This window comes from Theobroma cacao, chromosome 5 (assembly GCF_053813885.1).
Source record: "Theobroma cacao isolate CCN51 chromosome 5, ASM5381388v1, whole genome shotgun sequence".
Taxonomy (NCBI): domain Eukaryota; kingdom Viridiplantae; phylum Streptophyta; class Magnoliopsida; order Malvales; family Malvaceae; genus Theobroma; species Theobroma cacao.
The window spans coordinates 38,676,527-38,693,051 of record NC_142643.1 but is presented as its reverse complement, the minus strand read 5'-3'; the positions used below and the strand labels follow the sequence as shown (position 1 = coordinate 38,693,051).

At 35.1% G+C, this 16,525-nt stretch overlaps 2 protein-coding genes and 3 pseudogenes across 8 annotated transcripts; all 5 read left to right on the top strand.

Moving 5' to 3' along the window:
* The first annotated feature begins 1,014 nt into the window (after positions 1–1,014).
* Positions 1,015–4,039, top strand: LOC18599363 (receptor-like protein 9DC3). Its single transcript, XM_018121008.2, has one exon. The coding sequence runs from the start codon at positions 1,066–1,068 to the stop codon at positions 3,853–3,855; it is 2,790 nt and encodes a 929-aa protein (XP_017976497.2). The 5' UTR covers positions 1,015–1,065; the 3' UTR covers positions 3,856–4,039.
* A 344-nt stretch (positions 4,040–4,383) lies between these two features.
* LOC18599362 (mitotic-spindle organizing protein 1B pseudogene) lies at positions 4,384–6,849 on the top strand (annotated as a pseudogene). The gene is made up of 3 exons (XR_016026335.1): positions 4,384–4,523; positions 5,103–5,334; positions 6,513–6,849. The product of XR_016026335.1 is annotated as a mitotic-spindle organizing protein 1B pseudogene (transcript).
* A 1,444-nt stretch (positions 6,850–8,293) lies between these two features.
* LOC18599361 (Heavy metal transport/detoxification superfamily protein) lies at positions 8,294–9,381 on the top strand. Its single transcript, XM_007029303.3, has 3 exons — positions 8,294–8,616; positions 8,716–8,791; positions 9,020–9,381. The coding sequence occupies exons 1-3, from the start codon at positions 8,569–8,571 to the stop codon at positions 9,340–9,342; spliced, it is 447 nt and encodes a 148-aa protein (XP_007029365.1). The 5' UTR covers positions 8,294–8,568; the 3' UTR covers positions 9,343–9,381.
* Positions 9,382–10,034: 653 nt separating this feature from the next.
* Positions 10,035–13,269, top strand: LOC18599360 (pentatricopeptide repeat-containing protein At2g29760, chloroplastic pseudogene; annotated as a pseudogene). Of its 4 annotated transcripts, none has more exons than XR_016026213.1 (3): positions 10,035–11,952; positions 12,254–12,347; positions 13,064–13,269. The product of XR_016026213.1 is annotated as a pentatricopeptide repeat-containing protein At2g29760, chloroplastic pseudogene, transcript variant X1 (transcript). The 4 variants fall into 4 exon arrangements; XR_016026214.1 differs by having other exon boundaries at positions 12,248–12,347; XR_016026216.1 differs by having other exon boundaries at positions 12,229–12,347.
* Positions 13,270–14,441: 1,172 nt separating this feature from the next.
* On the top strand, positions 14,442–15,211 carry LOC18599359 (kunitz trypsin inhibitor 5 pseudogene; annotated as a pseudogene). The gene has a single exon (XR_016026532.1). The product of XR_016026532.1 is annotated as a kunitz trypsin inhibitor 5 pseudogene (transcript).
* Positions 15,212–16,525: the final 1,314 nt, after the last annotated feature.

Sequence of the window (16,525 nt, the reverse complement as noted above, 5' to 3'; positions counted from 1 at the left end):
TTAATAAATTTATTTATTTTCTTATTTTTTTAATTATGTGTTTAATAAATCTCAATTTTCTATCACTTTCTCATTTCTAGAATGTTATTAATTTTCAATTATATTATTTTATTTTCAATCAACTAACGGTCATATGTATTTAATCATCTCCAACAATTATTTTTTTCTCACTTATTTCTCTTATTTTCAATCAACTCATTTAATGATTTTCAATAGTTATTTTTTTATTAAATATAAAATTAATTTTTTTGTTTTCTATATAGTGGTAAAAAGTTAAAATCATTAGATGATAATAGTTTGAAAGAATATTACCTTAATCTTGAATGTTTCTTAAAATATAATAATTATTCTAATATTGATGGTCTAGATTTATTTTCAGAGTTAAAAATTTTAAAATAAATTATACAGGAAAAAAAAGTTCAATTGATATAGTTAATCATATAAAAAGACTTGATTCTTTTTTAAATGCATATATTGATTTTAGAATAATGTTAACAATTTCAGTAAGTGTTGCTTCAGGAGAAAGAAGTTTTTCAAAATTAAAATTAATAAAATTTTACTTAAGATCAATAATATCTCAATAAAAATTAAATGAATTGATTATATAATCAATTGAAAAAAAAATATTAAAAAAACTTAATTATAAAAATTTAATTAAAAATTTTATACCTCAAAAAATTAAAAAAATAAAATTTTAATAATTTTTTTTAATTTTAATAAAAAAATTTCATTTGAATCTTTGAATAAGCCGCCTCTGCTTGATCCTCCCTTCCACGAAAGGACACATCACAAGATTTTCTAATAAAACGGCTTGACTGATATTAAGTCAGAAAAGTGGAACCGGTAAAGTTAACAAGGACTGGCCTACCACATGCTAGTGGAGAATAATGCCAAGAATTCTAAGCTGTCTTGCAAAGACACCGGGGACAGGGCGGTATTGGTTTTATTTTGGAAAGACGGAGACCTGAGGCTAATTATATTGACTCCTGCCGACTTGTAAGCTTACAAATACTACATTTTCACATCATCCTCAACATTCATTGTTTAAAGTTCCAAATAAGGAAAATGAGAAGCTTGCTATGGAACTATCAATTCCTCTGCCTGCTCCTCTTGTTTTATATCTATGCTGAAGCCACTACTTCATCCTCTTTCGCTTCATCGACACCAGGGAAGATATGTTCCCACAACGAGGCTGCAGCTTTGCTTCAATTCAAGCAGAGCTTTCTTATTAATAGCTCTGCTTCATTTACTTGTGATGCAGACTATGGGATCAGATCTTATCCTAAGACAGACTCATGGGAAGAGAGTACAGATTGTTGTTCATGGGATGGGGTCACATGTGATAGTGAAACTGGTCAGGTAATTGGCCTTGATCTCAGTTGCAGTAGGCTTTATGGTACCATTCCTTCCAACAGCAGCATTTTCCTCCTCCAACACTTGAAGAGGCTCGATCTCTCCTTCAATGATTTTAGGAATTCCAAGATTTCAGCAGGGTTTGGTAGGTTTGGAGATTTAACACATTTAAATCTCTCCAATTCACTGTTTTCAGGCCAAGTTCCATCCGATATCTCCCGTCTTTCCAAGCTAATTTCACTTGATCTTTCTTCATTCAAACCACTCATTCCTGATGATTCACAATTGAAGCTTGAGACAACTGCTCTCGAAAAGCTTGTTCAGAACTTGGGCGAGGTACAAGAATTTTACCTTGACGGTATAAACATGTCATCTGTTGATCCTAGTTACTTGATGAAATTTTCTTCTTCTTTGACATCTCTCAGTCTCCGAAATTGCGAATTACGAGGTAAAATTCCTGAAAGCATTTTCCAATTTCCAAATCTTAAGTTTATTGATTTAGGCATTAACCAAGAACTCGCCATTTATCTTCCAAAGTCCAACTGGACCAATCCCCTCGAGTTTCTGAACCTACAAAGCACAGAAGTCCTTGAAGGACTGCCTGATTCAATTGGAAATCTAAGGTCCTTACAGTTTCTAAATCTCATTGGTTGCAATTTGCAAGGTTCAATTCCCTCAACAATAGGAAACCTATCAGAAGTTATAGCTTTGTTGCTTTCATTTAACAACTTCAGTGGTCAGATCCCTCCATCAGTTGTGAACCTCCCACAACTTATAGATTTAGACATGTCACATAATCAACTAGGAGGCCCTATTCCTTATCATGCAAGTGGGCTTTCAAAGCTAGTTAGTTTATACTTCTCTGATAACTTTCTTATTGAAGCAATACCATCTTGGGTTTTGAACCTACCATCATTACAAAACCTCTATCTTGGAAACAACAGATTCACAGGAGATATTCAGGCATTCCAATCTAAATCCTTGACCACAATCGATTTTGGTAATAACAGGCTGCATGGCCACATTCCAAGCTCAATTTTTAAACTTGCAAACCTTGCACTGCTTGATCTGTCATTTAATAACTTCAGTGGCATTGTAGAGTTGGACATGTTTTCAGAGCTCAAAAACCTTGAGTGGCTGGATCTTTCACATAATAATCTGTCATTAAGCAAGAACATCAAAGTCAACTATACATTGCCCAAACTGAGCTCATTGTTCTTGGCTTCTTGTAACTTGAGTGAATTCCCAAATTTTCTAAGAGGGAATAAAGTTCTACTTGGCTTAGACCTCTCTGAGAATAGAATTCACGGACAGATTCCAAAGTGGATGTGGGATGTGGGAAAGAATACTTTGACTTATTTAAGTCTTTCTCAAAATTTTTTGAATGGCTCAGTAGAATTTCCGTGGCTCAACATTCTGAGTCTCCAACTGCAATTTAACATGCTTCAAGGAGTGCTACCAGAGTTCATGAAGGGATGTCAGTTGAAGGCTCTCAACTTCAATGGAAACCGATTCGAAGGGGACTTACCGCAATCCCTGGTTAATTGTAGAAGCCTAGAGGTTTTAGACTTGGGCAACAACAACATGAAGGGTACATTTCCTTACTGGTTGGAAACTCTACCAGAGCTACAAGTGCTTGTTTTAAGCTCAAATAAGTTCCATGGTTTCGTACCTAAGTCGAAAGCAAGAGCTCCTTTCCCCAAGTTACGAGTTCTAGATCTCTCTAACAATGGTTTTGTTGGTCCTTTGCCTGCTTGGTACATTGAGAATCTAAAAGCTATGGCATATCTTGATGAAGGTTATAGCTCTGTGAGATACATGCAGGGCAGTCGTTCATATAATTATTCACTCACTTTGACAATAAAAGGATTCACGACGCAACTTGTGAGAATTTTAACCATATTCACAAGCATTGATCTCTCCAATAACAACTTTGAAGGCGTGATTCCAGAAGTTTTGGGGAAGCTAAGTGCACTCAAAGGGCTTAACCTCTCAAGTAACAAAATAGGCGGCGATATCCCACCATCACTAGGACACTTGACCCAACTTGAATGGCTAGATCTCTCATCAAACGAGTTGGTTGGAAAGATTCCAGAGGAATTGGTCGATTTAATATTTCTTTCCTTTATAGACCTTTCCGACAATCAACTTGTTGGATCTATACCTCAGGGCAAACAGTTCAACACATTTGAAAACAGTTCCTACGAAGGAAATTTCGGGTTATGTGGCCGCCCATTGTCAAAGTCTTGCAATGAGACACCAAAGCCACCATCGCCAACCTTGCCGTTGGAAGATGACTCAAAATCAGGAATTCAGTTCGGATGGAAAGTTGCGTTGATGGGATATGGATGTGGATTCATATTTGGAGCAGCTGCTTGTTATCTAGTTTTTCAAACTGGAAAACCCAAATGGTTCATCAATTTGGTTGGTGTAAAACAGCATCAGAAGGTAAAAAAGTCGAAGCAGAAGAAAGCCACCAGAAGGGCTGAAAGAAGAAACTAGTTGCAGACAGAAGTGGTGTTCCATTTTGCCAATAATTTTTGGGAATCAATGTCTTGACTAGATAAGCTGTTCTGGGATCTCTGTTTCAGACACATGCTTCTCTCTTTTGTAGCAATATTTGTACCTCAAACTGGCTTTCAGCCTCTCTTTTTTATCACCAACTTTTTAATTGTTTTACTTGAAATTTATATCTTTGTACAATCTAGTCTTTTCTTAAAAGATACAGTTCAAATGGAGGGATAAGTATTTACTTGGACAATACATTTAAGATAAATTTACGAGAAGTAATAAATTAGTTAATTATTAAATGAATATATGATAATTATCTAATATTGTTAATTGTTAATGAAACTTAAGAATTTTATCATTAATATATAAAATCATAATTTTATTACAAATTAGGGACGTATTAAATCTCAATATTTGACTTAGCAGTGAGTGTAAATATGCTTATTCAAACAATTTAATTTGAAGGTACCGCATACTTTGCTGTTTTATATTGTCAATCTCAATTCTTAAAATAGGTACATACAATTAGCTAAAGTTGCTTCCTACGGTGGTTAGGGGAAAAAACCAGATACGAGGAAGGGACAGGCGAGAGGACTGCCGTCTTCCCTAGCGATCTCCCGCTCTTCTTCTGCAAAGAGCTGCCTCCTTTTATATAAAAGGTGACTCTTTTATTCTCTTTTGTATGAAATTCGATATTGGGTTTTCATTATATATTTGCTTTAAGCATTGATCCAAATTAATTAGTTGTTTAGATTCCAACAATGGGTATTTGGGATTTGCAGTTCTATTGATTATTTGCTTTCGGTGAATCGATTTTATAAACTCGTAAAAGAAGAATGGAAATTTGATGCATTGTTGCAAATGAAGGGCTTTGGTAACTAATGGCATAATCAAAGTCATATAGTAATTGGGAAGAATTGACTGTTGAGACTTCAGAATTTGTATTCTATGTTCTATTTTTATCTTAGCACTTGTCATTCATGCTTTGCTTGATTATCATCGCTTTTGTTGCTTGCTTTTTACATTCTGTTATCTAAAAAATTTAATCTTGATTCTTTTTTTTTTTTTCAAAATATTGTTTGCTCTCATACCCGAACGAGCTTTCTATTTTATGTTTCTGGAAACAATGTATAAGTATTAAAATCAACAACTAAGTGGACTCTTAGCCATTATGGTTTTCTCTTGTGAGGTTAATAAGATTAAGAATACCTTGTTGAAGATTCTGTTTTTTTCCCCAGCTTTTCAATATGGAAGAGGCTGCAAAGACTGCCAGAGAATCTCTTGACCAGGCATTTCACATCTCAAACATTCTTGATACTGGTCTTGATCGGCACACCCTCTCAGTTCTCATTGCACTCTGTGACCTGGGTCTGAACCCTGAGGCATTGGCTGCTGTTGTTAAGGAACTCCAGAGAGAACCCTGCCCCTTGCCCCCAACACCAGCAGCCCCATCATCATTTCCTTAAACAGGTTTGTAGTACCTACTGGTAGTTTTTAAGATTGAGCTGGGAGACTTTCAGGTGACTTTTTGACTACTGTTTAAGTAAGTCTTGTTTGTATGTACTAAAGAAAAAGGGAAAAGGGAGTGATGCATGTAATGTTAATAGCACTTCTCTGTGCTCAATATTCTCCAACATTATGCATATTTCAACACCAGGTTCAACATCAACTTCATTGATTCCTCTTCCTCTATCTTCTTTTAATAGTCTATGGATGAAGCCTGGTCTAGTTTGTAAAGTTCCTCCTTTTATTTTGTAAAACATGCTTGTAGGAGTTAAAGTTTTACATCCAATGTGCATATGTACAAAGTTGTGTTCCGCTTAGAGCCTCTTAAGATGACTTAGAATTGTAAATAAGTTATGAGATTGAAACCAACAAATATAAACTCTTAATCGTAATGATATGTTGGTAGCTAAGATAAATATAGAGCATAGAATAACATGCTATGAGATTAAAAGAGAATTGAAGAGAGAAAGAGAGAGAGAGAGAGAGGAAACTTAGTGTAGATAAGAGGTAGAATAACATTTAGATGTCTGATATTTAAATGATTGAAATATATACTATGACCCTTGCAATACTAATCTCTCCAAACACTATCCTAAAGAACATTTTACTGATGGAACACCGATGTCCTAACAGAGCATTAGTATTTACTATCTGTCTGCATATGGTTGTTGGAAATATGTTGGGCAGTCATGTAGTTTTCTGAGAGTTTCTGGATATCACACAATGTAGCATTCAGATAATATAATCTGTATATGCATGCAGAGGTAGTGTGTCTTAAGCTCGCTAAACAAGCAACATCATTTGCAGGATAGAGGTAGTATATGATATGCAGGAGAAGAATTGTTGCCCCTTCATCGTTGCTTGCCTGTTCTTTGTGTATTAATATGGTAGAGAGTACCTTTTGAATACCAGTGTCATTTCCTGCATGCTTGGTAGAATAATATTCTCAAGATATATGTCTGATTTTCCATGGATTGTACTATTATTTTGTTCCTTTCTGCTTTTTAAGGCTTTAAAAAACACATGAAACTCCTCTAGTTAATTTCTTCGTCATATTTCAACAATCCATAATATGTTGGCATAAATGCCCCTATCCATCATCCCCTATGGTTTATATCTTTACACTTCTTTCACTGACCCAGACTCGATGAATTAGAATGTGAAAGCTAAAGTGGGCTTCAAAGAGATAGAGCAGTTCTTTTCTGGCCAGCAATTACTGCTCAACCATATATCACAATAGTGTGCGGCTGATAGTTCTAGTTGCAGAATCATCTCTATCTTGTGATGAATGTTGTGTATTGGAGGTTTTTAGAATTCTTGTTCTTTCACTTTTCTAAACTTTTTATGTGAATAAGTTCTGTTTGTAAATATTCTCAAGAAAAATGATAGTCATAGATTTTCCTTTATGTCGTTTTGTTCGAATATGACCTGCTGACATATGTACCTCTTTTATATTGAAATAGATATATAAGTTTTTAATGACACGTTGTCAAAATATTTGAGTTAGTTTATGCAAAATATAATTTGTCAATGATGCAAATGGTCTCGGTTCTGCTTTGTAGTCTTTCATGATTCGGGATTGTTACAATGGCATATTTGAACTTTGAAGTGCCAACTTTCTGTTTTGGGTTTTCCTCTGCCTCTTTCATTGCAGTTCCTCCCCTCTTGCCACTTTTTCTGGTTCTGGTAATGCGGGATTAGTTCTCAGGTTTGGCTGTAATGAGAAGTGAGAACCAAATAAAAGGGACTCAATTTCCTACAACATTTTTGCCGTAACTTAAGAATACTAGAATGTTGGCCATTTATAGATTGAGAGTATTTGTAATGCAAATGAACATGATACAACATTCCCGATGGCAGGGACTTTTTAACCCTTACCATCAATTGTAAAGAATGTGGTTTTTAGCAACTAAACAATATGTAAATGGCATCTTCTACTAAAGCTAAAGAGAAGCAAACAGAAACAGAAGGCTGAGGCAAGTAGAGGAGAGGGGTTAGGGGATGGCTGCACAAGTACAATGTAATTTGGTGCGGTGGGGACTGGGGAGGACTGATGGAACAGTAGCTAGTGGTGAGAGAGCTGCACCACGCCAATCCTATATTAGCACAGCATATGCTCTACAAGGACAGTTGAGACAGCTCTCAACATTCTGTTTTCCCCAAACCTACATCTAACCATTCCTTTCTTCTTCTAATATTCTTTGCACCAATTTAGCCCCTCAACTTGCATTATTTTTTCTTTTTAAAGAACTTGCATAGATTTGTGTGACAAGAATACCAAAAATATGTATAGTTAAAAGGCTGCAAGGTATTTGTTCTCAAGAAAGAAAGAAAAAACACACAGCAGGGTGTATTATGACCAAAGCAAACTCATAGCTGGAAAAACAAAGAAGCCGGTTAGAAATCATTCAAGTCATCAGTTAGATTGCAGAATAAGATATTGTAGCTGATTCTTACACTCTTTTGTTTGCTTCATTCCCCAAAAATTCTCTGTTCAAATTCTTGTGTTCTTGGTCAGAAGTTTTGAGTGGTTTATGCTTACTTTGAGGCATGCAATGTTTTTTTTTTTTTTTTTTTAGTTTCTCTTTGGATGGATATTATAATTCTTTAACTGTTTCACACATGAAGAAATAATAGGGGGACCATGGCATCCTGCTTGACTGTGACTTTTGGCAGAGAATAAACTTATTATTCTGCCATTCTCTAACTGATAATGCATGCCCTTTTTTTTTCTAGTTTCTAGTTTAGCATGTTTATGTTTTGGAAACGAAAAATTCAGCCAAAAAGAAGAAAGAATCAAACCAAGAATCGATTCCGATTGCTATCAGTTTCAACTTATAGACCAATGGCCATGTTGATATTCTTTTTCATTTATTCACTAAACTAAGTTAAGTTCTGCCAGTATTCTGCATTTGTGAACTTGGATATAAACCAGACAAAGATAAAGATTGTAAATAAATAAATGGAGGGCTAAACATCAACCAAAATTTTGACAACTCAAAGCTGGTTATGTCCTGTAAAATGGACATTAGGCAGCTGTATTTAGCTTCATAGTCAAGCCATGCTCATTACTAAAATTATCTGCCAGCTCAAGAAACAAGTACGGTAGCTTTAAGAGAGATATTTCGAAGGACAAAGTCTTGAGGGGGGACAAATATAGAAGAAGCCTTGACGTTTTGGTAAGAGAAGCACAATAAAATGTTTGGTTGGCTCTATGGGAAGACAAGATTTTCCAATGCCATGTCTGTAAGTGCATGCTCTAGCAGATGATCTTTGTTCAAACCCCTGCTTCTATATTGATTTCGAGTTCTTTTATCGGCTTTTGTTTTTTTTTTCTTTTGATAGATTGTTGAGCTTTTGGTACACATGGATTGTGAAGGATGTGAAAAAAGGATACGAAGAGCAATCTCGAAAATAGATGGCAAGAGTTCATTTCTATGTATTTCTTGTTTGCGTTTCATCTATGTTACTCGGATTCGGGATGAGTGTCGGATACGTGTCTGTCAAATATGTGTCGGACAAAGATACTTTAAGGAAAATAAAGAATCAGAGTAACAAAGCATTTCATGATGTGTTTATTAAGTGCCTTACTGCTTACAAAAAATAGACGGTAGGAGATCATGTTTCAAGTTAATTGAAATGAATGCAGGGGTAGACAGCTTGGAAATCGACATGGATAAGCAGAAGGTAACGGTGACGGGATACATTGATGAGAGGAAGGTGCTAAAGGTGGTGAGGAGAACTGGAAGGAAAGCAGAGTTGTGGCCATTTCCATATGACAGTGAATACTATCCTTATGCTTCCCGGTATCTGGATGAATCGACGTATGCATCTTCTTACAACTACTACAGGCATGGCTACAACGAAAGCGTGCACGGATACTTCCCAGACCAAGCTTACTCAACTGTTCCTGATCAAACCGTCCATCTCTTCAGTGATGACAATGTTCATGCTTACTGCAATGTCATGTGATGACTGCTGAATAAATGTGCTGAATTCACTCATTTTCAAGCTCTTTCCTTAATCCTTATATACTGGTCAAAATTTTATACTAGTAGTTTTTACTTGCTCTCTATCAAGAGTATTCATGTGGATTCTCCAATAAATATGCTTACATTTTCACATAAGTACTTAGTTTTTAAAATCTTACCATCATATAATTTTGTTTTTTCATATACAATAAGTTCTTATGTTATATGTAATCATAACAAAGTTGAATACTAATATAGTAAATTGCATGCAAATTGTATATGCTAAAAACAGATATGGCAGAATTGAGTCAATAACTTCCAAGACAAAAGATGGTTAGGGAGGTTGAATTGAGTTCTGCTCAATTCTTTGAACATTAGGCCAATGGTAAATTAAAAAGCTGAGAGAAAGTATAATAGAAAAAAATTTACCTATATTAACAAAGACAAACTTAATATATATATATATATATATATACACATTAAAATATAAATGGCATGATTATTAAAGTAAGGTTAAATTTTTTTTTCATATTCATTAAGATATTCTAAATATAATAAAAATCACTTTATCTATTATTAATTGATCTGGCTCTGAATAAGTACACATCCAATGTTATCCTAGCCCAAAGTTTTTCTTTTTTATTTTTTCCTTAACAATATAAGAACAATCAATACCTAATAATTGTTGTCTAGAATCGAAATCAGATCCTTATTTTGACAGAACAACCATTGCCCGTTAGTCTGAAGTGCTCTCACTCCAAATGTTTTTTTCATTTGAGAAGAAAATGAGAAAAAAAAAATAAAGAAGAGAAAAGAAAAGAAACAATTGATGCAAGTAAATGAAGCATAAGAAGCTGCTGCTTTCACTCCTAGAGAAATGCCCAAATCTTAAAAATCTGAAGAAAATCCATGCCCATGCAACAACTCTAGGACTGCTGCAAAACCACAACCAAGCCTTGTCGTGCAAAATACTCACCACCTACGCGAATCTAAACAACCCAGATGATGCAAACAGAACTTTCAACCAAATCCAACGCCCAGACATAGTCTCATGGACATGTCTCATTAAACTTTTCGTACAATACGAAGATCCCTTCAAATCTGTCTTAGCCTTCTCCCAGTTGATACGTAACGGTTTAAGACCCGACACTTATTCTGTCGTTGCTGCCTTGTCAGCTTGTGGTAAAAATAAAGATTTGGACAATGGGAAGTTAATTCATGGAGTTGTTTCGAAATATGAGCTGGGTTTTGAGAACCCAATTGTTGGAAATGCTCTTATTGATATGTATAGTAGAAATGGTGATATTTTAGCATCTGAACTAGTGTTTGAGTGGATGTTTGTTAAAGATATTGCTTCTTGGAATAGTTTGCTCAATGGATTTTTATTGTGCAATGATTTGGAGGCTTCTCGCCGCGTGTTTGATAAAATGCCGTCTAGAAATGCAGTTTCTTGGACTGCTATGATATCTGGATACGTAAAAGGGAAGGAACCGTTAGTCGGATTGAAACTTTTTAAAGAAATGAAAAGTGAAGGAAAAGTTGATCCAACTATGGTTACTATCGTGGCTGTTCTTGCTGGTTGCGCTGACAGTGGGGGTCTCTATTTTGGTGTCAGCGTTCATGGCTATGTTAAGAAAGTGAATTTGAATGAAAAGAATGTTGTTTTGAGTAATGCTTTGATGGATATGTATTCAAAGTGTGGGTACCTTGATGTTACTGCGAAGATTTTTAATGACATGGTGGTCAGGGATGTGTTTTCTTGGACTACTATGATAACAGGGTATGCATTTCATGGGAAAGGAAAACAAGCGTTGGAGATATTTTTTGACATGTTAGAATCAAGGGTTGCTCCAAATGAGGTGACATTTTTGTCTGCTCTATCAGCTTGTAGCCATGAAGGGTTGCTTGTCCAGGGGCAGAGGTTGTTTAGGATAATGGTTCAACGCTATGGTTTTAAACCCAAAATTGAACATTATGGATGTGTTTTAGATCTTCTTGGCCGAGCTGGGCTTTTGGAAGAAGCAAAAATGTTCATTGAAGAAATGCCCATATTGCCAGATGCTGTTGTTTGGAGATCATTACTTTGTGCTTGTCTAGTCCATGGGAAATTGGATTTAGCAGAGGTGGCAGGAAAGAAGGTTATTGAGCTAGAACCAGATGATGATGGGGCGTATTTACTTCTGTGGCATATGTATTCTAGTACAAATAGGCCGGAAGGTGCTGTGAAGATTAGGAAGTTGATGAGAAATCAAAAGGTTAGGAAAAGACCTGGATGTAGTTGGATTGAGGTGAATGGTATTGTTCGTGAATTTCTTGCTGAATATAGACCACATTATGCTGGCAGTGATAGTTGCTGCATTCTGGAAGGCATCAGTGAACAATCAAAACTGAATGAAGAATTTCTTTGGTTAGGGTTGGAATAACTCAATACTCCAAGCTGCTGCTTTCTCATTTTCCTCTTAATCTTTTAGGGGGAGGGGTGGTGAAGAAGGCTTTGCAAAGGATTTCCATAAACAAACCTGTTCATTATCAGGTAGAAGCCCATACATCTTTTGTTTGTGTTCAGAAGAATTAGCACAACGGATCATGAGGAAAACCTGTCCATTACCGGGTATAGCCCTTACAGATCACTTACTTTTTTGTTCTTACTATGTGATTTTGCATTCCAAAATTTTAATTGATTCTCTTTTATTTGATCTGCTTAATTTCATGAAGAAAAATCTTAGCCAAACATAGTTGATAACTTTTGCAAATGTCTTCATATGAACTTTCATCATTCGATTTAAAAAATAATTCTTTCACCCAGGACATTTTTCTCTCTAATTTCAGTGTATTTCCTTCATTATTATTTTGGGAGATAGTCTATTTCCTTTATTTTGTAATGCAGTATATTGTTTATCTATAAGCCGCAGACGAACAATCACTGGTCAATTCAAGGCTAAGGCTAATAGATGGCAGAGACAATTAAATTTTCAAGCTATAGACTGCAGCAAAAAGAAAGAAAAGGTGTGTATCAAACATTTCTCTTTGCCGTGTATTCTCAGCAAAAAGAAAGAAAAGGCGTGTATCAAACATTTCTCTTTGCCGTGTATTCTAGGATGTTGCACATTAGTCTTTGACTCTCCTTAATTTTGTAAATTCAATTGCATTGTGAAGATGTTCTGTTTTTGGATTTTAATCAGCACTTGATTGTTAATTATGTTTTTGGTGCTTTGGCTTGCAAAAATTCACTCAAACTCTTACTTTTCAATCAATTTCAAATCAGGAGGGCTAAGAGTGGAGAATTTAAATTTTAATTATTTTGACTTATGAATCTCCTTGTTGGCCTTCAAATTGATTCTAGTCCATGTTATGGGTAAATAGACATGACTGAGGGACATGATTTATCGAAGAAGTTAAGACACAAGGACAGGTTCATGTAGATATATAAATATCTATGCTTACACTAGTACGCCTTTATTTATGCTGAGGATTGAATTTGAATTTGAATTTTCATTATTTTCATTTCAAGAAATAATAATTTGTCACAAGTTAAAGTATTGGTGTTTAGCTCTTAAAACATTTATTCTTATAACCCGGCTATGTGTTAATAACTGGCCCATAAAGGGACCTACACTTCAACCTAAATCTACACACATTTCATCAAATGTCTATTGCTAGTTCACTGACAGCCATGACCACAGATCTTGATCTTCTCAGTTGCTCTTTTTCCCTCTTATTAGGGATCGCCAGCTGCACAAGAGGAAAAAGCAGACATGGCCTCACTTGGAAAGCCCTTCTTTGAGCACCGCATATCACAGGGTGCTTCCTTGATTCTTCTGATCTCTGCTAGATTGCTACTTTAATCTAAGCTGATGCCATGCTACAAAATGTTTGAGAAGTTGTAGAAGGAAAAAACTGAGCCACCCATCATGAGATGGACTTCCTATTCTCCCTCATGACCTCTTCTTTTCTTAGTTCATAAATGTGTTGACACACTTCCTTTCCTACCCATTTTCCAATTTTCCTCTGAACAGAGATTTTAGTAATGATTTCAAATTAGGTACAATAGCAATGACATATAAACTCTCTGCTCTATTTTATTTTTCTTTTCAACAAAGCAAAAAGAGGGTTGCTTCCTCAAACCTCTCTTCACTACCCACTCTTGTAATCTTCCCTTCTTTTCCTTTCAATCTCCCAAATAGCCCTCCTTTTCCCTTTGAACTTCCCAAACCATGCTAGCCTATTAATAGCCTTAATAGGAGATTAATGATGGTAACTTTGGCATTCAAGTTGAACTTGGCCCAAATATTTTTAGCTGTTTATACCCCAAGTCAGATTTTATATTATCTTGTTGGCCTGAACTTTTCAAACATGCCTTGATACTTTATCTGGGTAATTGTTGACCCAACCATTTTCCATCTTAGTTATTGCAATGAGGACAATGCATTCATGGTATCATACGGATAGGATAAGGGATTATGGCTTTTAACATTTCACAAAATATTGACAATGCGAAAATCTAAATCTACCGTCATGGCCACAACTTCTTCATAGACAGTTTGACGATGAAAACATTGCAGCCACTAGTTGTGACCATTAGATGTGAACATGGCCAATACTCATGACTTTCTAATGAATAAAAGGCGTTTGGTCTCCTGATCTTAGCTGCAACAAATAGTCATCACGTAATTGTAAAAGGTTGGAGAGGTTGCGTGGGCCGGCTCTTATCATCCTGGAAGACTAATCTTATATGAGCAGATTCTAGATTAGCCCAAAGTTTTCTGTATTTGATTGATTCAGGCTGTAATCAATGCCAAAAAAATAAAAAGCAATAGCTTAACTTGGGGATTTATCCCCTATAACCACTTACTACAGCTAATTAAAAAAAAAAAGAAAAAGAAAATCAAGCTGTGAATCCTTAATGTTTGTTTGTACAAGTGAAAAAGGTTTTCATCAGTTAAGATTCATCATCCCTCAATTCCATGTTGATGAGTTTGATTACCTTCAGGAGTTTGGTCAGCACAGGCTAGCTCTATCTTGGCCCACGACTCCCTAATCACGCCTCTGAATTATCTACCAGATCCCTCTAGCTAGCTCTATAAATATACTGTGGTCGTGGTATATCAAGGCACAAACAGAAGCAAGTTTACACAACAACACAATGAAGACTGCATTATTCCTAGCACTTTCCTTCCTTCTCTGGGGCTCAACAGGAGCTACTGACGGACTTGATCCGGTGCTTGACATCTCAGGTGAAGAGCTCCGAACAGGCACTGATTACTACATCTTGCCCGTCATCCGCGGTGGAGGTGGTGGCCTCACTCTTGCTAGCACTGGCAACGAGACCTGCCCGCTTGATGTTGTTCAAGAGCAGCTCGAGGTCTCCAACGGTCTCCCGTTAACATTTTCACCTGTGAACATAACAAAAGGCGTCGTACGTGTATCTACGGATCTCAATATCAAGTTCTCTGCAGCTACAATTTGTGTCCAATCCACTGTCTGGAAGCTTGACAACGATGAAGCAACACAAAAAATGGTTGTGACAACTGGTGGAGTTGAAGGGAATCCTGGAATCGAAACTCTCAGCAACTGGTTTAAAATCGAAAGATATGAAGATGACTACAAGCTTGTTTTCTGTCCGGGGGTGTGCGATTTCTGCAGACCTGTATGCGGGGACTTGGGTGTTTTCATTGATGCTGGTATCAGGCGTCTAGCTCTTAGTGATGTGCCCTTGAAAGTCATGTTTAAGAGAGCTTGAAGCTGTTTATTTTCCTTCATTTACCCCACACCATTCTCACTAAATATGTATACTACGGCAATAAGATCGCAATAATGTAAAGCTTGGGAAAGATTATAATAATATGAATAAATGATGACATCACATACTACTCCTTGGTGTTTATACCCAATGCTTTTCTTTTGATTGTTCTATAGATGTTGGGTAATATAATTGACCCTAAACTAGAGCAAATTACACCAAAATTGCATGGTCAATGCCATATAATAAACAAATTATAGGTACCATATCTTCATTTGCATCCAGAAATCGATCAAAGAAGCTTGTACAGTTCGGGAATTGATAATCTTCTTCACGTCCAAAAGTTTCAAAGTATACATAAAGCAAATTTTGAAGGGATAAGAAATGGCTAAATCCAAACAGGATAATCTTCTTGAAGCCCAAAAGTTCTCCCATGGTTGCTGCTGCTCATGAACTGTCTTAGTCCGTACATATGTTTCTCCCATAAGCATAAACCCTAATTATCAATAGATAATGATTTTCAAATGGCAATGACACCAAACCCACTCTTCTAATTTATATGTACTATCCTCATTAATTCCCTATGAATTGAAAACAAAAGTGTTAACGGTCGGTTTAATATTAAAATTTCGAATATCGATATAACAAATCAAATTAAACTAATATATTTAATTAAATTGATCTATTTTGATCCGTTTGATCAATTTTAAAAAAGTTAAAAAATTTTATAATATTTTATCAAATTTTAAGATAATACATTTATAAAATATAAATTTTAGGATAAAATACCACACCTCTAAGTTTTAATCAAAATTCTAAATAGATTTATTAGTTTTTGAAACAAATACTTTGTTTCAAAAAATATCTTCTGTTAGACACATAGCTCTAGGTGTTATTCAATTGTTAATATTTTCATTAATTTGATGACGTGATAATATTAGAAAGATAATTTTACTCTTTATTAATTTTAAAAATTATTATTATATAATTTTTATTAATCTTTTGATTATTTTTTTTTTAAAAAAGTAGCAGGTGCTCCCCTCACTTGGGGAGCTGAGAGCATCGATTGGTGCTTTCTATTTTTTTTCAAAAAAAAAGTTATATAATTATAATTTTTTAAATTAATAAAGAAAAAAATTTTAATTTTTTTATATTATCGGTTAACAATGTTTACACTTTTGGGATGAAGTATTTATTTCGAAAATTATTGGACCCGTTTAGAATTTTGATTAAAATTTAAGAATTGAGGATATTTACTCTAAATTTTAACATACTCAAGGGAAATAAAAATTTACTAACAACTCAAAATTATTATTGAATAAAGCCAAAAATATTATATATATATATATATATTAAATTTTTAATAATCAACAATTCGATTAGTTCAGTATGTTCCGTTGAAAATTTTCTCAACCGAAAACTAAACTAAACACCCAAAACTAAC

What these genes read in the sequence shown, in the direction of transcription:
- LOC18599363 (XM_018121008.2), top strand. Translation starts at nt 1,066, where the DNA reads ATGAGAAGCTTGCTATGGAACTATCAATTCCTCTGCCTGCTCCTCTTG.
- LOC18599361 (XM_007029303.3), top strand. Translation starts at nt 8,569, where the DNA reads ATGTTTGGTTGGCTCTATGGGAAGACAAGATTTTCCAATGCCATGTCT. An exon ending in GATTTTCCAATGCCATGTCT is followed by an intron (nt 8,617 to 8,715) that starts GTAAGTGCATGC and finishes TTCTTTTGATAG; the next exon opens with ATTGTTGAGCTTTTGGTACA. An exon ending in AGCAATCTCGAAAATAGATG is followed by an intron (nt 8,792 to 9,019) that starts GCAAGAGTTCAT and finishes AAATGAATGCAG; the next exon opens with GGGTAGACAGCTTGGAAATC.